At 41.1% G+C, this 23,141-nt stretch overlaps 1 protein-coding gene across 1 annotated transcript in view; it reads left to right on the top strand.

Annotated features, from left to right (window-relative positions):
• Positions 1–7,631: 7,631 nt before the first annotated feature.
• The window catches only part of lama4 (laminin, alpha 4), a 32,891-nt gene continuing 17,381 nt past the window's right edge, over positions 7,632–23,141 (top strand). Inside the window, exons 1-13 of the mRNA XM_014410348.4 lie at positions 7,632–7,942; positions 13,602–13,703; positions 13,781–13,908; positions 13,989–14,069; positions 15,133–15,347; positions 15,956–16,056; positions 16,931–17,111; positions 18,083–18,166; positions 18,270–18,421; positions 19,031–19,141; positions 19,393–19,504; positions 19,637–19,801; positions 20,363–20,556. Of these exons, the coding sequence (XP_014265834.2) occupies positions 7,850–7,942; positions 13,602–13,703; positions 13,781–13,908; positions 13,989–14,069; positions 15,133–15,347; positions 15,956–16,056; positions 16,931–17,111; positions 18,083–18,166; positions 18,270–18,421; positions 19,031–19,141; positions 19,393–19,504; positions 19,637–19,801; positions 20,363–20,556 (1,719 nt within the window). The 5' untranslated portion in view covers positions 7,632–7,849. The remainder of the gene's footprint in view (positions 7,943–13,601; positions 13,704–13,780; positions 13,909–13,988; positions 14,070–15,132; positions 15,348–15,955; positions 16,057–16,930; positions 17,112–18,082; positions 18,167–18,269; positions 18,422–19,030; positions 19,142–19,392; positions 19,505–19,636; positions 19,802–20,362; positions 20,557–23,141) is intronic.

Below are 23,141 nucleotides of genomic sequence, written 5' to 3'. Positions count from 1 at the left end.
ATTTCCAAAAATAATTTCTAATTTGGATTGGTGAGTCCACAGTTTTCCACTTCACAAAAGCGTCTTCGGGATAGTGGAGGCACCTGTGGTTCTGGTTTAGGTATCTTTTAACTTGCAGTGGCATTTTACATGCTAAGAGTTAAGATTTAACTAAGAGTTAAGATAATATATTATACTGGCCTGAGCTTCACTCAGCAAATCACTATGGCACTGCCAGTATTTTCACATGTGGTTTGCAGCAATCTTATCTGTCGGGTAGTTTCAGTTTTACATGAGTGAAGATTAAATCATTCAGTTTTCCCATTAAGTCAGACCTCTGCTCTACATTTTGGAAATCACTCTCTCACACCCCCTCCTCCTTCCATCTGTTTCTAATCAACGCTCTCTGCCAAAACTAAGATACACTTCCCTGAAGAGGCAACTCACACACAGGAAAGTCATGAAAGCAGTCTGCAAGCTAGACCTTGACTGCAGGATCCCACAGGAGTATTCTTTATCATAGTATATCAACACCTAGGTCCAGAATTTCAGAGAAATTAACATCTGTGGTTGTGTTCCAACTGAGTGTTCAAGGGAATCATGTCAGGCTGTTTGGCACTGACAAATACGTAACTAAAGATTTCAGTCATTGGTTGTACACTCAACAAAAATATAAACGCAACACCTTTGTTACTGCTCCCATTCCCCATGGGATGGACGTAGAGACCTAAAATTCATTCCAGATACACAATATAACCATCCCTCCCAAACAGTGGTCACAAATCAGTCCAAATGTGTGGTAGTGGGCACATCTGCTATATTGAGATAATCCATCCCACCTCACAGGTGTGCCACATCAGGATGCTGATCTGACATCATGAGTAGTGCACAGGTGTACCTCAGACTGCCCACAACAAAAGGCCACCCTGGAATGTGCAGTTTTGTCTCACAGCAAAATGCCACAGATGCCACAAGCAATGAGGGAGCGTGCATTGGCATGCTGACAGCAGGAATGTCAACCAGATCTGTCGCCCGTGCATTGAATGTTCATTTCTCAACCATAAGCCGTCTCCACAGGCGTTTCAGAGAATATGGCAGCACATCCAACCGGCCTCACAACCGCAGACCTCGTGTAACCACACCAGCCCAGGACCTCCACATCCAGCAGGTTCACCTCCAAGATCGTCTGAGACCAGCCACCCAGACAGCTGCTGGAACAATTGGTTTGCACAACCAAACAATTTCTGCACAAACTGTCAGAAACCGTCTCAGGGACGCTCAACTGCATGCCCGTCGTCCTCATCGGGGTCTTGACCTGACTCCAGCTCGTCGCCGTAACAGACTTGTGTGGGCAAATGCTCACATTCGATGGCGTCTGGCATGTTGGAGAGGTGTGCGCTTCACAGATGAATCATGGTTCACATTGTTCAGGGCAGATGGCAGCTGGGAATGTCCCAGTTCTTGCATGGCCAGCATACTCACCGGACATGTCACCCATTGAGCATGTTCGGGATGTGCTTGACCGGCGTATACGACAGCGTGTACCAGTTCCCACGAATATCCAACAACCTCGCACAGCCATTGAAGTGGAGTGGACCAACATTCCACAGGCCACAATTGACAATCTGATAGACTCCATGCGACGATGTGTTGCACTGCATGAGGCAAATGGTGGTCACACCAGATACTGACCGGTTCTGGGTCCCCAGACCCCCAATAGAACAAAAAACTGTAAACTTCCAGGGTGGCCTTTTGTTGTGGGCAGTCTGAGGTACACCTGTGCACTACTCATGATGTCAGATCAGCATCCTGATGTGGCACACCTGTGAGGTGGGATGGATTATCTCAATATAGCAGATGTGCCCACTACCACACATTTGGACTGATTTGTGACCACTGTTTGGGAGGGATGGTTATATTGTGTATCTGGAATGAATTTTAGGTCTCTACGTCCATCCCATGGGGAATGGGAGCAGTAACAAAAGTGTTGCGTTTATATTTTTGTTGAGTGTAGTTGTGCTTCCATTGAAATGTGTCCAGTTTGATCAAGGACAGTAATATTAAGTACAATTAGGTAGAAAATTCGTTGGGCGGAGACACATCTATGGCTACGTTCACACTGCAGGTCTTAATGCTCAATTCCGATTTTTTTGATCAAATCCGATTTTTTTGTCTGCTTGTTCACACTACAAATAAAATGTGACAGCAAACGCGCTCTAGTGAACGCTCAAAGCATGTCACACATAACGCGCTCTGTTTAGACCCAGAGCAAACAATATTGTTTGACTGATGGCCCTTAATGTAAAGACTTCGGACTTTACGTTTCCCAATTTTTGCTTTAAGTTATTTTGTTATTTACATAATAATGTAAATAACCTAATAATTATCCTTATTGCTGTTTTAGAGGAGCGGTGCTTTAAAGGATTTGCAGATTTCTTTCAGATTGGCAGATTATACAGTACAAATAAAATGTTCACGCTTCTCCAACGTTTCTTCCCAACAGTTTCACTAACATCTACACGGGATGGCCAGGAAGCGTCCCAATGTCTTCTCGGGCACTTCTCCGGCGCTGATAATTGGCGTCTGTCTTGTGTCAGTGACATAAAAGACGGATTTAATGCGACATGACCGTTCAAACAGCAGTCGCTTTCTAAAATGTATCAGATTCAGTACCACATACGAAAGTGACCCAGATCGGATTTGAAAATATCGGATTTGTGCCGTTCACACTGTCATACCATGATCGGATATGGGTCGCAGGGTCAAAAAAATTGGATTTGATGCGCTTTCGCCTGCAGTGTGAACGTAACCTATAGGTTTTCCTCTGTATACCGCCATGTTGCTTTTTGTACAAACTTGCAGCTTTGATTCAGATTTCACACATGCATAGAAGCCCATTTTCAGATACTCAAAATTACCTGGGAAAAACATAACATAACATAATTTTAAATACAAGGATTGTTTTTAATACTTGGATGAAAACCCCAATGACTGCCTGAAGTCTTGAACTCTTGAGATGCACTGCCAGGCCTTTACTGCAGCCAAATGCAGTTAGTCCTAGCTGGTTGGTCTGTTTGCATGTATTTTGTATTTAATAAAGACAAGATTGGGGTGAACGCAGGTGACCAACTTGGCCATTAAAGAAGATCTTCTTTGAGAAACTCTTGATTTGCTTCTGGAGTATTTTTGGGTCGTTTGCACTGTGATGATCAATCCAGTCAGTTTTGAATCTGTGCAGAGAGTTAGCCATGTGCACTTCAGACTTCATCCTTTTTCTGCTATCAGCAGTTACATCATTCAAGCATAATTCCAGTTTAGTTGAATCAATTCAGCAAAATGCTCACAACACTGAGTCTTTCTCACACCGTTTGAATTCCTGGTGTGTAAAATAATGTACTTTTGTCAAAGCCACCAGTGCTTCTCAGTTACACTCGAGGGGTCAGCTGGCAGAGGTGTGCGACATGCCTGGTCATGACCTTAGTAAAATGGAGCTGTCCCTCCCAGCACATGATTTTTGAATGTCTAGAGTTGCTGTTACACAGTCTTGCCTAAACATAAAGGGAGTGCAGAATTATTAGGCAAGTTGTATTTTTGAGGAATAATTTTATTATTGAACAACAACCATGTTCTCAATGAACCCAAAAAACTCATTAATATCAAAGCTGAATGTTTTTGGAAGTAGTTTTTAGTTTGTTTTTAGTTTTAGCTATTTTAGGGGGATATCTGTGTGTGTAGGTGACTATTACTGTGCATAATTATTAGGCAACTTAACAAAAAACAAATATATACCCATTTCAATTATTTATTTTTACCAGTGAAACAATATAACATCTCCACATTCACAAATATACATTTCTGACATTCAAAAACAAAACAAAAACAAATCAGCGACCAATATAGCCACCTTTCTTTGCAAGGACACTCAAAAGCCTGCCATCCATGGATTCTGTCAGTGTTTTGATCTGTTCACCATCAACATTGCGTGCAGCAGCAACCACAGCCTCCCAGACACTGTTCAGAGAGGTGTACTGTTTTCCCTCCTTGTAAATCTCACATTTGATGATGGACCACAGGTTCTCAATGGGGTTCAGATCAGGTGAACAAGGTGGCCATGTCATTAGTTTTTCTTCTTTTATACCCTTTCTTGCCAGCCACGCTGTGGAGTACTTGGACGCGTGTGATGGAGCATTGTCCTGCATGAAAATCGTGTTTTTCTTGAAGGATGCAGACTTCTTCCTGTACCACTGCTTGAAGAAGGTGTCTTCCAGAAACAGGCAGTAGGACTGGGAGTTGAGCTTGACTCCATCCTCAACCCGAAAAGGCCCCACAAGCTCATCTTTGATGATACCAGCCCAAACCAGTACTCCACCTCCACCTTGCTGGCGTCTGAGTCGGACTGGAGCTCTAAGCCCTTTACCAATCCAGCCACGGGCCCATCCATCTGGCCCATCAAGACTCACTCTCATTTCATCAGTCCATAAAACCTTGGAAAAATCAGTCTTGAGATATTTCTTGGCCCAGTCTTGACGTTTCAGCTTGTGTGTCTTGTTCAGTGGTGGTCGTCTTTCAGCCTTTCTTACCTTGGCCATGTCTCTGAGTATTGCACACCTTGTGCTTTTGGGCACTCCAGTGATGTTGCAACTCTGAAATATGGCCAAACTGGTGGCAAGTGGCATCTTGGCAGCTGCACGCTTGACTTTTCTCAGTTCATGGGCAGTTATTTTGCAACCCTGTTGACTATTTTGAATGAAACGCTTGATTGGTCGATGATCACGCTTCAGAAGCTTTGCAATTTTGAGACTGCTGCATCCCTCTGCAAGATATCTCACTATTTTTGACTTTTCTGAGCCTGTCAAGTCCTTCTTTTGACCCATTTTGCCAAAGGAAAGAACGTTGCCTAATAATTATGCACACCTGATATAGGGTGTTGATGTCATTAGACCACACCCCTTCTCATTACAGAGATGCACATCACCTAATATGCTTAATTGGTAGTAGGCTTTCGAGCCTATACAGCTTGGAGTAAGACAACATGCATGAAGAGGATGATGTGGACAAAATACTCATTTGCCTAATAATTCTGCACTCCCTGTAGTCAATTAGTTTTAGTACCTAAACCTAATCAGTGGGTAGAAGTCAAAGTACTTACCCAGTGAAAATCAGTAACAGGTTTTTCACTCCAGTGTAACTGCAGCGCTCCCACCATCTTATTCACAGGATCATACTGAGTCTTCAACACTCTGTTAAGCATGGTGTGTTTTTGTATTACAACTGAGATCGGAGGTCTTTGCTCTGATAGAGGTTACAGTTTTCTCTGTGTTCAGAGAGTAAGGAAACACCACAGGCAGGAGGCGCAGGTCTGACCCCTTGGACTTTTTGGCCTCTTAGGTGTCTGAAACTAAAAGCAGTGTGGAGAAGCATGTAGCAGGCTGCTTTCAGAGTCACTGCGAATTAATAATTCATTCTTTGTCTTTCTTTTTTGGGAGGGGAAAGAAGTTACTCAAATGTAACTTTGCAGGAAGTCAGTTAGAGAAATTGTGATGAATGCTCAAACTGCTCAAACATAAGGGTTTGTTTGTAAACCATTTGCAATGGTTTTATGTACAGCCAAAATAGTTCACAAGATCTCATTTGTAATTATTAGAATTGCTGTACTGCAGGACAGACATCAGAAATACATGTGTTTGCTGTCAGTAACTCCCTGTGGTTGTGGCAAAGCTTTACCGATTATATTAAGTCAAAGCAGTGCAGATGGATTTCTCCCTGTTGGTTTTGGCTCAGAGAGCGGTGTTACTCTGTGTTATACACTGTGCCACGCACACTGTATCCCTTGGCTGCCAGACCCAGCAGTGGCCTTTGATTACATGAATAGCCTTAGCTGAATAGGTTGGCAGAGAAGACCACCCAAAGGGACAACCTCGTTGCTTTGTGGAGAAGTTAAGAATGCAGTGCTGCTGCTGTGAAAACCTCCCCTATCACTGCCTATGACCCTGGCCCATGAGTGATCGTTGGTGTTTATACTGTGGCTGTGCTGAGAATACCAATGTGAAGCCGACCAAACATGGAGAGAGAGCCTCCACCCTCTTAGTGAGCTGGTGAAATAAACAGAATGTGGATGAAGTAACATTAACTTCAGCCTCCTGGTTGTTAGTGCAGTTCAAGGCTATTTACTTTTCATAGAAGTTTTATGAAGGCTGAAATTGCATTCAGAAAGTCCTCACTTAAGTACACATTTATTCTTAAGGCAGCAATTAACTCTGATATGGCATCACTGCTTTTTCAGGCAGGTAACACAATGCTAGGCAAAAAAAAGTGATTCAGAACTTCAGCTTTATTGCTGAACTACACAACCCTAGAACAAGATGCAACAATGCAACACAAAACCAAGGCATGACTAGAACTAAGAACTAGACCACACAGCGAGAGGGAAGACATGACAACATGACAAAGAATAGCAAAAGACTCAGTCAACATATACACAAGAGGTAATCAGAGCAGATGACACATCCAGGGAATATGGATAATCTAACTGATGGAACATGACGCATGGGAGACAAGGGAATGTCAAAATAAAGGGAAAACACACAGAGGGATGAATGTGGGAACAGGAAGGAAACAACACATGGACCAGGACTACAAATGTATCATCTAGACAAGACAGGGAAAGCACACAGACACTAAGGAGAGACGCTGAAGACAGAACACAGAGACAAGACAAAGACAGACTGGATATGGATCATGTGAAATAACTGTAATACTTAAAATACTGTAGGAGTGAAAAGAATTCAGATTTTATGTCAATTTTCTGTTCAAAGGGGTAAACCTAGCCTGGCCTAACAAGCCTCTTAATGCTGTTGTTTTAATGCATCACTGCCAAACATAACTAGTGTTTATTGGTTACTTGAGACATGGTGCATAATGGGACATATTTGGAACTGCCTACAACACGATCTTTGTGGTGTTAAAAAAAAAGTCTGTCTTGGGACCAGTGTGACTCGCAGAGTCATGAGTTATACCTACCCATCGGTTTGAATCTGAATCTAAAAATACCTTCCTCAGACTCTGACAATGCCTTCTTTGTGCTGGAAGTGTCATGCTAAGTCTCTTCCTGTTAACAGACTCACACTGTGTCTGCAAACTTTGCAGCTTTTGATGATCGAACCTTGCAAAACATAGAGAAGGCTCATGTCTGGGACTGTGAAGAGAAGATGGGCCAGAAAATCAGAGCAGCTTTTTCTTTTCGGCCTGCTGAGCGCAGAGTGAGTGTTGAAGCTTTAGACCCTCTGCCCACCCTGGCTGACCAGAGGGGAAGGGGAAGGGGAGGGGGAAACAACAGAAGGAGGGATCCCGTGTTGAAGGTGAAAAGGGTGCCAAAGTCCTGCAAATGGAGACAAGGGTTTAACACTCAGTCTGACTCTGACGGTTGAGTTGGGGGTTGAACAGTTTGGATGGCCTAGCGTGCTCAGCAGACACAAACCCTCTGTGGCTCATTTCCCGCTCCCTCTGCTGTTCTGTCTCTCTCACTGTTTGTCTCGGTTTCCAGTCTTCCCATCTGTATGTGATTTAGGCACAGGCTCAGGGGAGAGGCAGGTCCACTAGGGGAGAGGAATCGGGGCAGGGAGGGAGAGAGAGAGAGAGAGAGAGAGAGAGAGAGAGAGAGAGAGAGAGGAAGGGAAGCAGTCAACACAAGTTTGTTTTACAGGACTCAGCTAGGGCCGGGATAAGGGGCAGTGGTGGATCTGGACATCGCAAGCTGTGGAAAAGCGAAGCCAGAGGGTGCAGCCGATCATAAGGAGCTGCCCAGGGACTTCCCTACAGCCAGTGGACACTGATTGAGACTTAAACGGAGGATCAGTGGGCAAATACAAATATGGCAGCAAAATCTCTGCCCTTCTGCTTTCTCTGCATCTTCTTATCGATTGCAAGAATAACTTCTGGGGAACAACAGCAGTCAGTTCTCAAAGTAAGACACATTTGGTTTTCCTTCTTTTTGGCTTGTATACTGTGAGTGTTATCAGTTTCTGACTTTCTATGAGTTATGATTGAGTACACAGGCTTTTGGGAAGCTGGAAATGATGTCTTGGGAGTTTGGGTTCTTTGCAAAGCTCTCTGAGGATACAGAAACTTCACAGTGGTCTTGCAGTGGGTTCGCATGTGTGTTTATACCATCAGAGGTACCCCAAGACAACAACTCTGATAGGCTTTGAGTTACTGTATGTGATTCAGGCACAGCCTGCTCCTCCTGCCCCTCCCTGACAGTTCTCTAATGGAAAGCAGCTACAAAATGTTGAGCAACAGCACGGGGAGGGGGCACAATATGCAGTAAGGGCATGGAAGCCATTAATGACTACTGGCACACACTCTACAGTTCCATTGGCAATAGCTTTAATACTTGTAAGCTCACACGCTTAACTTAAAAGTATTGAATTTACGATCATAATAAACTTAGACCGTGGGGAAAGATGCATGGAGATAAATAATGTGATAATGTGAAAGTCTGAGGTTGTTGCATGTGCATTTTCACATAATATAAAAACCCTGGCATGATCATACGGCACAACACTGGTCTTCTTTCTTCTTCTTTATGTTATAATACGACTCAGGCCGGTGTTTGTTTGTGAGTGCAGACAACAGCTGGTCTTCTAGCAAAGCAGTCAAAGATGTGTTTCTTTCCTTCAGTGTTCAAAGAATAACTTGCTATTAGATCCCGAAATCAAAGTTTGCTCCGAACCCACAAGTACTCAAATCTTTGACGGACTTCTAAAAGTCCATTTATGTATCTTCATTATAGGCTGTTCTGTTTATGATGACCCAGTGCCTGATGTAAGTACAATGACTGCATTGTCTTGTGCAGCTACTAGACCTCGAAAGTGGTTATGGTTAAGGGCAGTGTTTACGGACCTTGCTGAGCTTTGCTTTTCTTGTCTAAACAACAGAAAAAAATATAGCAAAGGTCTGACACAGGACAGTAGAGAGGAAACTGGACTTTGCTGGAGTCTCATCAGAGATGGTCTCAGTGAAAGAGTACTTGTCGTGAAGTCATTCTTCAGGAATAGAAACAGGGAGAAAAAGGCTTAAATATGCCAGTGAGAAAAGGCAGTGACAGGTTTTATCTAGTGGTGAATCCAAATGTAAAATTTTATGCTCATATCATCATCAGTATGTACAAAAGATGTGTGTCTTCAGCCATCTTTAAAACACGTTCAAGGCCCTATCATAGTTTGGGGCTGTATTTCAGCCAGTGGTGTTGGAAGACTTGTCAAAATTGATGGAATTATGAAATCAGAAAAGACTGGTAAAAGAAATTACAAGGAAACCTGTCAAAGAGGGTTCAGACTTTATTTAAGAAAAAAGCTGATTATACCAAATACTGATTTTCAAGCTCGTTGGAATTGGACAAACGCTGTTTTTACATTCTGTACTGTAATTCCAAAAAATATATGCATGTTTTAAAACATCACAAGTATAAAAAAGTGATCGGTGGGTGGTTCAAGACTATTGTATAATACTGCAAATCACTGCAAAAATTAAGTTTTTGTGGTGCCTTGGTAGTGCTTGCAACACATTCTTAACATAATATAAATTTATAGTTAGAGATAAATCTAGCACTTTAAGCAAATAGGGATATTTATTAACTATAACTTAACATTGTGATAATAAATATGAGATCTGTATGAGCAAAGTCACTTATAGTCGGGATGAGATTCTCATGACCCAGGGTATATCCGGATGTTCAGAAGAGTTACAATGACTAAATCCACCGTCTGACCATCCCTTCAAGGTCAGTCTAAGTACAGCAGATAACTCCATTTGGGAGGCAAAGCGGAAATGACATTCAACCCTCAAGCATTAACATTTAATCCACTTATAGTGCCCTTGTGCTAGGAAAATCTCAAAAAGCAGGCAGAAGTACATATATTATAAGCAACACATCCACAATAAGAGCTCCGTGTACACACATGGCTGTACAAATTTCAACCTATATTGTGGGACAGGGTGTTGATTTTAGGTGAGCTAATCTGTGGAGCCATAAATTGTTTTTTGCGTGTGATACCTGCCTTATGGTCCATCCTCAGAGCCTAGGTCAACACACAGATACTGATAAATACCTAAATGTCAGAGAGAGTGAATCATTGGAAAAGTTATCTTCAGTTAAAAAACAAATCGAGGTTATATAATATGCTGAATGTAAGCTTTGTCCTGCCCTCCCAGTGTAGGAGTGCCACAGAGATTGTTCACATTACTAAGTGTGCTCACAGCTGGCAGAGAGCTTCAGATGTTTGTGAATGTTATTAATGCTTTCAGGTTTAAGGGGTGTTTTTTTCAGGTTTAAGTTTCTATCAAGGCTATCAAATCTATTTCTATTTGGCATAATCAAAGGGAAATCTAATAACACAAACACTGTGAGGCCGCAGACTTTATTTGAAAGATGTAGTTTCTGAAATTATGCTTGTTTTAAATGTGGCTCATTTACCCTCTTTCATTTTTTTTTTTTTTTTAAAGAAGTGGCTGAGAGGCTATAGATTTCTTTTTAAGTTTGTTTGAGCAACATAAGCTTTCTTACAAATCAAAGTATGTTGAAACTGTAGTCAAAAGCAATATTCACCTAAAATACACCCAAATATTTTGCTGAGAGTAAAGTTGTAAGATTGATCTAAACTGTTTGTCACCAATTCTGTTCGTAATTGTTATGGTCCGAATTTCTACACTTAACCAAGTGGCAGAAATCCCAAAAAGTTTATTTTGTTCATCTGGACGTAGCGTTTTTTAAAGGGAGAAACGTTTCATCCCTCAGTGGCTTCATCTTGGCTTTATGCAGATGATGTTCTTCTATTAGCTTCATCAGGTGGTGCTGAGTGTGAAGCAGCAGGACGGAAAACGGTGGAGGGCCCACCCTGGTCAGGGAGAAGTGGCTATTCAAAGAGTGCCTTGCAGTCTTATTCAGGAACAAGGGGAGATTTGGCCATGTCAGCAGTGATGCAGATGCTGCACAAGTCAGTAATGGTGAAAAGAGAGCTGAGCTGTAAAAGCAAAGCTGTCGATTTACCGGTTGATTTACTTCCCCACCATAACCTATGGTCACAAGCTTTGGGTAGTGACTGGAAGAATAAGGTTGCAGACACAATAGAAATTAGCTTTCTCTGAAGCTTGGCTGGTCTCTGCCTTAGCAATTGGCTGAGTTTGGTGATTCTCAAGATAGACTGACAAGAGTCAGATGAGGTGGTTCAGGCATCAGATTAGGATGCCTCCTGAGTGAGGTATTCCAGGCATGTCCTACCAAAAGGAAGAGCAGACCCATGGCATGCTGGAGAGATCACGTCTATCAGCTACCCTGGGTGTGCTTCAGCATTTCCCCAGACAAGCTGCATGAGGTTGTGCGGAGAGGGAAGTTTGGTTATCAGTTTAATCTACTTCAGTCTTTATGCTGACCTAAGCTATCTGGTTACCACTGTTTTGTACTTCTTGGGGAAATGTCAGATTATCATGGCGAAGAAATTGAACTGACAAAAATCACTTGATATTGATGATTTGTATTCCTATCAACTGTAAGAAATCTGTTTTAAGTATGAATGTGATTTGCATTTCTCTTCTGTCTTTCTGTTTATGGCCAGATAAACATAATGTATAATGTAACTGTTTGTTCTTCTGTTTAGGCTCTCTTGTAAAAAGACATAGTCCCTAACATTCAAGTCTAAAGATGTCCAAGTCCTAGCAGTATACCATCTGCTCTTCGGCCCTCAGCCCCCTTCCTCTATTCCCCTGTGTATATGAACTGCAGCTGTTTGACCCATCACAGACTGTCACACAGTTAATAGGTCTGAACTATTTCAGAAGACTTTAATGTGCTTTTACAAATGATAGATAATTGGGATCTTTGTGGTTTTCCCATAAACTTTAGGCTCATTAGTTCTAATAGCTTAAACTAACATTTGGGGCTATTTTTTTTTCCTTTGAGCACTGATCCCATTGCCACATTTAATAGGAGTATGTGTATACATGGAAGGTTTACACATAAGTGTTTACGTGATAATAATAGATGTCTCTGTGGATGCTTTTCCTGTAGACTCAGGGAAGCCTATAGGAAATGGATCAGCAAGAATAATAAGAGCTCCTGTTTGCAGGATGTTTCACATCAGCTTGCAACATAATAACGTCTTTGTGTCGCAGCCCATCTGTGAATAAATCAAAGGAGAGTATGAATCACATGTGGGTATACACTACTGTATGTCTTTGGAATGTTCCATCGCCTGGTTATTCTGAATGCAAAGCATCAATGTCCAGCAGAGTGAGTGGAACAAGGAGATCAAACTATGGTGGTCTTGCAGACTACTGCAAACAAAGTGCTACTGTACACCTCACTGAATGGTGCTGCTTCAGAAAATCAAAGATAGTCAGAGGGCCGAGCGTGTGCGTGACGCCTCTGAACTCTTGCATCACATTGTCGTCAGAAAGTCTGGTGAACAAACATCAGACAGGATGTAGTGTTTGGACTGATGTTCTGTAAAATGTCAGGATGCTGTACTTTTATCGTGTTGTGTGTTGAAACTGCTAAATTATCAACCATCGATTCAAATGCCCAGAAAGTGAGAGCCATGACTGAGAACCCTGGGTCAATAGCATTCTTATATGTTGATAGATAGCACAGGATATGTTAGCGATATTTATCTGTATTTGGTTCTATAATATTTTAATGGAACTGAACATCAAGCAGCTTCTTGGTGATTAAAGTTAAGCTGCATTTTAGCCACATGCTAAAGCAGCATAGTTTAAGAAACTGAGAGATGTTACATTTCAAATCAAGTCTCTTATTGTGGTCTATTTGTAAACTTAACTCTAACCCTAATCAGCTTTGTGCAGTCATCATTAGCGATGACATCAGTCCTAGCCCCAACGTTAAATGCTAAGGTCAGAGCTCAGTCCCTGAAGAAAATGCACCCGAACATTCTCCCTCTATCACTACTATCAGTCAACATTTTGCATTTAATGAATGAATATTGCACGTGGCACATGACATATACATCAGTTTACCATATAACTGAGTCCCGGTATAAACTTAGTTATGTGGCAGATTCACTTGTATTAAGTTTTGCTTTACCCTGACAATAGACTAACAGATGGACTTAACCGCTGATGTTTCACACACTGTTTTTACACTTGGCTTCAATGTTAGTATTTTATTTTCTGTCATGTTATATTTTCGTTTGTTTTTTTGGAGCTGGAGGCGACTATATATATATATTCAAATTTTATTCATCAAAACTGAAGCACAAACTTCCTGTAGCTGCTGTACCACAAACTGTTTGTCAGATAATTCCATTATAAATGCTCCAAGTACAGTGACTCAAGGAGAAGCCTAAAGGGCAGCTCCCAGCCACATTTGCCTTTGCCAAGATCCACCAGTCAAAGTCTTAAACTTCCAGTAAAGGAACCACAGTTTTAGCATTGTTATTCCACTTTTCATGGCCTGAGGATGTTGTTTAAACACAAGTTTAAACAACCAATCAACTTAACTTTGAGAGTTCCTCAGCTCTTACCTGCAGTTAGTGTGTCTACTTAACCCAACTAGAGTTTTCTACAAATTTTTACTTTACAGAAAACTGACATTTCTGTTCCCACTGCAGGTGTGTGGCAGGGGATTTTTCCTCAGTGAGCAAAGCGAATGCCTGCCATGTAACTGCAAGGGGCATGCTGACTACTGTGAAGACATCACTGGCATCTGTATAGTAAGTTGACTGCCTTTCACTCAGTAAGGTGCCCGGGTACACAAATGTTGTCGTAAACATAATATTTCCTCTCGCAGAACTGCAAATACCACAGCATGGGTGATTTCTGTGAAATGTGTGAAGATGGCTACATTCTGACTCCTGGCCTGGGTGGACGCCACACCTGCCAACCATGTGCCTGCCCCCTCCCCATCCCATCCAATAAGTAAGCTGCTCTGCTGTTGCTTGTGTTGCCACAAGACTGACAGACATCTCAAAAATATTTTCTTCTGTGTGTCCGCCCAGCTTTGCAGTGCACTGTGACAAAGGAGGTGCCACTCCACGGTGCAAGTGCCAAGAGGGCTACTCTGGAAATTACTGTGAGAGGTCTGTGCTGAGAAGGCCTTGAACAAGCAATCAGTAAATTATGTAAATCAATTATAACATAACTGCATTACCTGCACATTCAACAAAAAGGTACACGTTACAGACTGAGCAGAGTTTCATGTCAATGAAACACATAAAATATATTTAGGTTCACAACATTCACACTTATTTTATCTTACTTACTTAATATTGGAATGGCCACAATATCTATACAGCATCTAACTCCAACTGCCATATATAGTACAAAACTTTTAAACACCACAACATTTATGAAAACATGAAATCTCTGTAAAGTGCAACATCACATACACTGTCATTTATATGCATAGGACTTATGCTCACACCCAAGATGAATAGATTTTGCTAGTAATTTGCTAAAGCTTACGGATCACTTCTAACTGGTTCATGAGAGCAGCCTTAGCTTTGTTTGTTTTGTTTTTTTTAAACAACGAGGAAGAAAGTCATGAGCTTTTGGATGATCTGATATCCTCGTGTTGGTGTTGTTCCCAGACCATCATGAAAATGTTGTTCCAGGTTCAACATTGCAAGTGACCAATCACATTGTTGTGACGTTATTCCTTTGCGCACCAAGCCATTCGTGCATTTATGAAATTCCAATGTTGCAAGGACAATATCAATTCTGCTTACTGTTTATTAAAGGGTTACTGTTAGTGTTAGGGTTAGGGTCAGGATCCGTTGATCGGCGGACAGAGGCGGTTTCTCGCAGCTTAAGTACAGTTTTTTGTTTTACGCCGGTTTTTCCCGAAGTTGCAAAAGTATGACGTCACAACATTCTGATTGGTCACTTGCAATGTTGATCCTGGAACAACATTTAGTATGATGATCTGGGAACAACACCAACACGAGGATATCAGATCGTGCTGAGCTTTTAGTTATGTGTTAACATTTAAAACTGAATAATGTCCAATTTAGGCATAAAGCTACAACAATCATTAGCTTTGCTTGTCTTGTAACAAAGGTCAAAAAGATTTTCCAAAAGTAGATTTTACTTTACTGTGTTAGACAGTGAGGCTCTCAGTCATCTGCAGTTTCTTCCATCCAGGTGTGCTCCCGGTTACTATGGCAGCCCAATGACGACTGGTAGTTCCTGTAAGAGGTGCGACTGCAATGGTAACACTGACCCCAACCTGATTTTCAACGAGTGTCACAATGTGACGGGCCACTGCCAGCACTGCTGGGGAAACACTGCCGGTGCCAACTGTGAGAGGTGCACCCCAGGGTTCTATGGCGATGCCATCAGTGCCAAGGACTGCAGAGGTGGGGATAATGGGTGAATACCCATACTTTGGGGGGTATTTCCTATGGGATAGCTAATGTTTGATGCATGAAAGCATTGTTCCTCAATGTTTTATGGCAGTTCTCACACGATACCCCAACAATGTAATTTGTGTATCTTAAGCCAGTCGCATAGATGGGTGTGTAATGTAATGATGGGAGATTAATGAAGTTTGTTGATGCAGTTGTTCTGGCTGGCTGTTCAACATTCTTGTCATAAACTCAGTGACAGTAGTCAGGCATTCCAGCAGCTCATTGCAGACTGCACACACTGACCTGCACTATTGTGTCACACTGTCCTGAAGTCGCCATAGAGTACTTCACAGGAGGACTATTTTGTACAACTTATTTACTCAGTTTAACCTTAGCTGCTTAAAAGAGATGACAAAAGGTGACAAAAGTGCAGTTTTTAGCCCCACACAACCTTGAAGTTGCTCTGTTGCAAAGACACATGGTCTCAATTCCATATCAAGGATTATCGTATGCCTTTAGAGGCCCTGCAAGTCCAAAAATAACCCTTTCCACCATACTCGTGACATAATTTGACCTCTGGTGTTCTCATCACTCCATACATCCCATGTCTTTTCTAGAGTGCGAGTGTGACAAATGTGGCACCTCTTCATGCGATGACAGGACAGGAGTGTGTCACTGCAAGCTGGGAGTCACTGGACGGCTGTGCGACCAGTGTGAGGTGAGACACAGCACGTGAGCTTCCTTATTGCAACTCTTATTTCTTCTTTATTAATAAAAAATATGTCCCTTTGTGTACAATTAGGCACTGACAACTAGGCTTAGGCAAGTTCCTCGGTTAGGTAAGAATAATAATAAAAGATCGTGGTTTGGCTTGGCTACCATTGTAACACCTTCCAACTTTCTCTGACATCAAACAAACTTTCTGTCAAAATAGACAAGTTATAAATTGATCCTCCCAGACAAACAGAAAGCCTTTTTCCGACTATTCCATATTCTGTTATGAGACTGGGATGGAGTGGCTACAGGGCAGGACCAGCCTTACATCACTCAGCCACTGCCCAGGATAAAACTTCATAGAACATACGAGGAGCAGACTCAAGAAGGCAGTTCAAACATATAATAAATAAGCTAAGATTCTTTAGAAGAAAAAGGCAATATAAAAGCCAAAATAGGTCTAGTTTATTTTTTGTGAATTTATGTATGCGTGTGTCGATGAAAAGATGAAGTCGATGCATGAGTTCAAGCAAAAACACAAAAAGCTGCAGTTACGAAATGTCTGCAAGGGTCATTGTGAGGTTAAGGGAAAAGTACTGAAAACAGGGCAACTGTTACATGAAGCATGAAAGCTGCAGATGAAAGCAGCTGAACTCTCAAGTGAGAACATAAAAAAGATGGAAGCAGTTACAGCTGAATGATTTGCCTACATTTTTTTTCTAAGATCTACAGTAGTTACTGCGAACTGTATTTTGACCCTTACAATGACATCAGAGCACAGCATTTATCTCTTATATTATGCACAGAGCCTGCTTCAAAATGAACTGGAAGAGCCCAATAACTGGAGTCCAACACTGTTTTTCACTCTTGTAATCTAGGAAGGCTACTCGGGTTTCTCCAGCTGTCAGGGCTGCCGGAGGTGCGACTGTGGGCCAGCTTCCCTCCGGTCCACCTGCCATCCTCTCACCCACAGCTGTCCATGTCGCCCGGGGGCTGGAGGACGTTACTGCGAGCGCTGTCTCCCAGGATACTGGAATTATAGCCCCTCTGGCTGCCAGAGTAAGTTATCTGCCTGTACACAGTAGGGCAGATAACTTGACATAATCAGCATTTGTTAAAAACATTCAGTGTAGATTCCCAGAGGAAAAGACTGCACTGAACGCTCATGTTCCCACACCCACTGTTGTTTTAATGTTCATTGGATGTGGTAAAAGTACAAATTCTTCGCTTAAGTAGAAATAAAAATTGTTTTTAAAAACACTCTGGTAAAAATTTGAAATATAATAATATTTTTAAAAAATACCAATTTAACTGAATATAAACTTTTCACATTTTTTGATATTGCTGAGCTGTTAAGAGCGTTGCGTTTTTCAGTTTTACTTTTCAACAGCCACCTCGACGCTCAAGGAAAAACTCCCTTTTAACAAAAAACCTTCGGTAGAACCAGACCCAACTGCTGTGGCCGGTTTCAATTTTAAAAGGCTAATTAAAAGTCTACACTGGGACCTGATCCCATGTGAGAGGGGACTGACATCATTAATTAGATGTGTTTTTTCTGCCTTTTTAATCTGTTGTGTAGGTGCTGGACATAATAATAGAAATGTCTTTTATGTATTCCCCTCAAATGTCTTAAACCTAATAGTAATTAGGCTTTTCGGAAAAAGTAAGGAATCCAAAGTAAAGTAAAGCACAGACGTCCGAGATTCAATGCAGAGACAGTAACAGTAAGTGTTTTACTTTCTTACTTTTGACCTCGGGTGTTAATGATGTCAGAGGAACATCTGCTGGAAGCTTTGATAGTCTCTGTGGCCAGTGACTATCACTGTGAGAGTTGGATGACATCAACGCCCAATTCCAAATCTATATACATACACAGCTGCTTAAATAAGGAGTCACACACTAAAGAAACCGCAAGACAGATGTGCAGGCCTCAAGCCAAGTGAACATCTGCAGATTTTAATGTCTTGTTTCCAGCTGGTGAAAATTTTAAACTGAATGAAGTGTCTGTTTTTGTTGGGGTTTTTTAATAGAGTGTGACTGTGAGAGTGGCTTCTGTGATATGCATACAGGAGGATGCCTGGCAGAGTCTTCAACGGTCAACCTGTGCAACATCAGTAAGTGCAACAAACAACAGCGGCAGAAATTCACTAACTAAAGGAAAATTATGTGAACAGCTCTGATCCAAGTTGGGTTTTTCGTTCTTTTTCCTGACTTTAGCTTGTGATCAGTGTATCTGGCATCTGATTAAAGACATGGAGCACTCCAATAAGACACTGGACCAGCTAAAAGTTGGAGTGTTGAACATTACCACAGGTGCTGCTGCTAACGATAGAGTGAAATACTACAACTATACTGCTCATCAACTGCAGGTACATGCACATTTATATGTATTACTGCTATAAAGGTAAAATGAAACTGCACTAGTAAAACCTTTTTATACATATAATGTGCAAAAGTTTATGTGTGCTGGGAGGTACATTGCTCATACTGATGAATCTAAGAATTGTCATGTAGCTTGACAGTTGCCGCACAAATGTATGAAGCATTTTAGCTTCAGTAGCATCACTGTTTAAGCTCATTGTTTTGGTTTTTGACCTCACAACTTTGATTTGACTTTTCAATATCAATTTCATTTATATATCGCCACATCACAACAATATTGTAAGGTAAAGACCCTACAATAATACAATTTGCATAGCACCAAATTAGCAAGAATTAGCAACTACACCCACAACATTCAGTTTCTGTTCATAGTTTACCTTCCAATTAATTCTTATAGTTCGGCTTTATTTTTGCACAAACATATTACAATGTTAGCTCTATGATAGTTGTAGCTTCCTTTACATTTTTAGCTTTAAATGTGTGGAATGTAAGACATTTCTACAGAGACAGACAGAAATGCTGCTATTTAAATTCTGATGCATGAATTCCTGCAGTGAGTTTTCATTATTTCTACTTCACTCCTGTCTTCCTTTCAGAGTGGGTATCGAGTTTGGAGAAACAAGTCGTCTGTAATGCAGGCCCAGACTGAGGAGCTGAAAGAGGCCACAGATGTTGTGGTACTGGACATCAGAGAGCTAGGGAAATCGGTGAGCACCATCAAACCTTTAGATGTTTAAAGCTAGTGTTTGTGTGTCTGCAGTCTAGCTATTTTTTCACTTACAATAATGTAGAAATTATATTACTCAATATCAACTTGCAGGTCATACTTTCCCGACGCATATTTTTATGCTTTTATAAATAATAACCTGTCACAGCATTTAAGATGCTACATTTATTTACATTTATTAAAATGTTTGATTTTAGGCTTTGACTTATCTCTTTATTTGTGGCTTTTCAGGAAAGTGTGGTGAACATTCTGTGGAACATGTTGGATAATGACACACTGGAGACCTTCACACTCGCTGAACAGCTCAGCATAAATCTGACTGATCTAAACATACGCATTGAAGGTATCAAACAACTCTCAAACGCAAAAGCCTGTTTTGTTGCTGTGTCCGGTGAATTAAATAGTGAAACTGTGTGCTATGTCTAAATGTATTTTACCTAGCTTAACTGGGTTTTGATGTTACACGTTCATACAGAGATGATCCACGATTGGGAGGTGTACAGTATCCAGCAGGAAGTGGATCCTGAGGTGGTGAGAAAGAGCTCAGCGGACGCTGAGGAAATAGTGGCTTTGATGAGGAAAATAGACCTTTCTCCAGGAGAACCAATCGCCACTGGCGAGTCCACAGAGGCCCATGACTGTAAGACACACAACAGTTACACAGCAAACACCTGCGCATGATTACATCACTATATCCCTATTACACTGTAGTGAGCAAGGGTTGGAGATGCAACATTATATGAACATTATTTTGATATTCAAAGCATGCACATTTTTTGTAAACATGCACATGTGCAAAACAGGCTGGTAGCATCAAGTTGAATGGTGGCAACCTTTTAAGGTATCGGGTTGGGTTCATACCTACCCCCTATAGCCCAATGGAATCATACCACAGCAGAACTGTAAGGCCAAACATGCATGTAAAAGACTGGTTCAGTGGTTCAGTCATGACCTGGTAGATGTTAAAAGGTTAAAAGAATACATTTTCTGCATCAGATAATGCATACAAATGTATGTAGCAGGTCGCTTTGAGTGCTCAGAGTAAAAATGAGCTAGATAAGAATCAGTCCATTTACCATTTATAATATAACTGCTGTGGATGAAAAGACTCACAAGTTCTACAAAAACAGCACCCTGAGTCACTCCAATGTGTTAGCAGTGGTGATAAAATTTCAGCTAATGTTTCTGGTCATGTTTGCAGTGCTGGGCCGCATTCGGCAGTTGGAAAAGAAGCTGATGATCACAAACAGCCGCCTCCCGTCTGTCCGAGAGGTCTTGTCCCGCTTTTCCGGCAGACTGTCAGAAGCTCAAGGCTTTCTTGCAAAAGCAGACAGCAATGTGCACGAGGCGGAGAATAAGAACCGAGCTAGTGTCCTCAAATTCCAGAGGCATGAGGTAATTTCCCGTGACCCCCCTCAGCTCTTACAGCGCCCTACTTCCCTCTCCCATCTACACTATGTTTGATTCTCTGTTAGTTTTTACTTCTATAGAATGGCTTATTTCTTCCTTTTTTCAACTCAGAATACTTCAAACAGTGTTGAGTTGTGATTTTTCACACTAGTACCTGGCATTTAAAGACAGAAGTACAGCGTGTTCTTAGTCCGAAATGCACAGTTGCAAAAGAGCAGAGAGAGAAGGAGATCTGGTTGTACTTTGCCGGTCATGTCAGAGAACTCTATTACTGTGGTATTTAGGTGATGAGAACAGAAACTTAAAACCATCTGTGGGAGTTACATTAGAAGGGGGCCTGCACAGGGGAAAAAGCAACATTGCAATGCAAGTGTTTTTCCCACGATAATATTCACAGCCTACCCACACAAACATGACTGACTTTCTCATGATGCACCCAGCCAAGTCTTATCCCAAGAGGGGAAAAAAACAAAACACTTCTCTGCAAAAACACTAAGATGCACATAATGTACATGTTGAATAGCCCGAGAGCAGGGGTGTTTTTTTTAAACATCTGGGAAGTTCCTTTTAACTCCCTTTTAACAGGAAGAAACCTCCAGCAGGCTCAGGGAAGGCCAGCCATCTGCCCTGAGAGGTTGGATAGTAGGAGAGGAAAAGGTCATAAAAATAAAAAATATGTACATAATTAACAAAACTATGTTATAGTTATAGTTAAAATACCATTTGGAAATTCCAGAATTTTGTTCTATTCGGATTACACTATCTAGAGATATTTCCACAATACAACTTGTTGTGTTTGTTCAATCCAGCATGAAAGTTGATTTAAAATATAATTTCCTTCCTTTTTGTGACTAAGAATTTCATGTTAAAAAAATATTAAAAGTTTTCTTTTGCATTTTTATGAAATATAACCATATGTATTCAGACATTGTCACTAGTTGCCTTTTGCAATGTGAAGTTAGTTAGCAAGTGTATGCTCAAATTTTTTTTTTAACTAGTGAATACTCCATAAAACTTCTAGGCAATTTAGAGACGGTTGAGCAGAAAATGTAAAGATTTGCTGACTTGAGATGGAATGGCCCAATATCTCTCCTCTTCAGACCAGATACTGAGGGATTTCTATGAGTCCTAAAATTAATTTTAAAGCTTAATTGGTCAGAACAAAGGACATAACCTTTAAACATTTTTTTATCTAGCTATAGCACAGTTTTTGTTTTTATAATAGAGTCAAAATTTTAATTAGTCGACATAAAAACATCTGGTCATAATCGAAATCCAGGGATGCAGCAGAGCAGCTCCTGTTGGACTCTGCATTTGGTTACTTGTGAGCATGCGTGTTATCAGGAGTGGGGATCTCCATGATCAGGGTGTCTGCCATGAATAGCTTCCTAGCCAAACACAGAGCCTCTCCTAATCCAGGGCTCTACCTAGCCTCAGCAGACTGGTCGACACCAGTATGTGGCTGTATGCTGCTGGCTGACCACAGCCAATCAGATGATCTCATCCCTGTACAATACTCAGTCATGCAGTCAAATTAAAAGTGGGGTGTGGATGCTGAATCTATTATCTGTAACATACATGCCTAACATACTGCTTGAATGGAACAGCATAAATATTATGATTCCACTAAATAAGACTATTTATTAAATAGTATAGCTATTAACTATGTGACATTTAAAATTACTTGCAACAAAAATATACGCAAACACGAATACTTCTACGCTGCATATGAAAGATTAACATTGCTTCCAAAGTAAAGCCAGTGATGAAGTGCTTTAGCCCTTTAGTCTTTTTAAAGCAGTTATTTCAAAAATGCATCAGACTCAAAACTTGACGTAAAGTCTTTGGGAATATCATTGATTTTTGACCTCTATAACCACTTTAACATTTGTTTAGTCTTTAAACAGGACTAAACAGGAAAATCTTTAGAATCCTATTCAAGGATAATCACATATTGGCACTTATTAGCAGTGTTTTCTTCAGAATCTGCAGGAAAGCCTAGAACACGGGTCAGCAACCTTTAAGACACAAAGAGCCATTTGGACCTGGTTTCCACGCAAAAGAAAACACTGGGAGCCGCAAATACTTTTTGACATCTAAAATGAAGATAACACTGTATATATTGTTTTTTACCTTGATGCTTTGTGTGAACAACTAAGGTGTGTTGCTTATGAAATCCATGAAGTGCTACAGAGAAAATTACATTTTATTTATGTAATTAACACATTTTGAACTCTTAAAGAAACATAACAAAAGGACAGACACCAACCTGAACTAAAATGATCCATGTAGCAAACAGAAACGCCACCCTTATATCGCCTTTGGGCTTTTGAAGCCTTGATCTGTCTTTTAAAGAAATAATTGGAAAAAAAATGCACTATGCTGCTAAAAAATGAAAAATAGATCTTTGCAAAATTCTGCCTAAATATGTATTTTACCAGGTTAATGTGTGTGGCGGGGCGTGGTCTGCAGCACTGCTGCAGGGGAGGCAGACGCACCTGAGCGGCACCCGTAATCACGCCTCGCCGCATTAACGTCTGTGCTATCTATGCTGTTGTTGGTATGTGTCG

This window comes from Maylandia zebra, linkage group LG15, assembly GCF_041146795.1.
Source record: "Maylandia zebra isolate NMK-2024a linkage group LG15, Mzebra_GT3a, whole genome shotgun sequence".
NCBI classification, from domain to species: domain Eukaryota; kingdom Metazoa; phylum Chordata; class Actinopteri; order Cichliformes; family Cichlidae; genus Maylandia; species Maylandia zebra.
The sequence above is the reverse complement of the archived record's forward strand: the minus strand, read 5'-3'. Positions and strand labels throughout refer to the sequence as shown.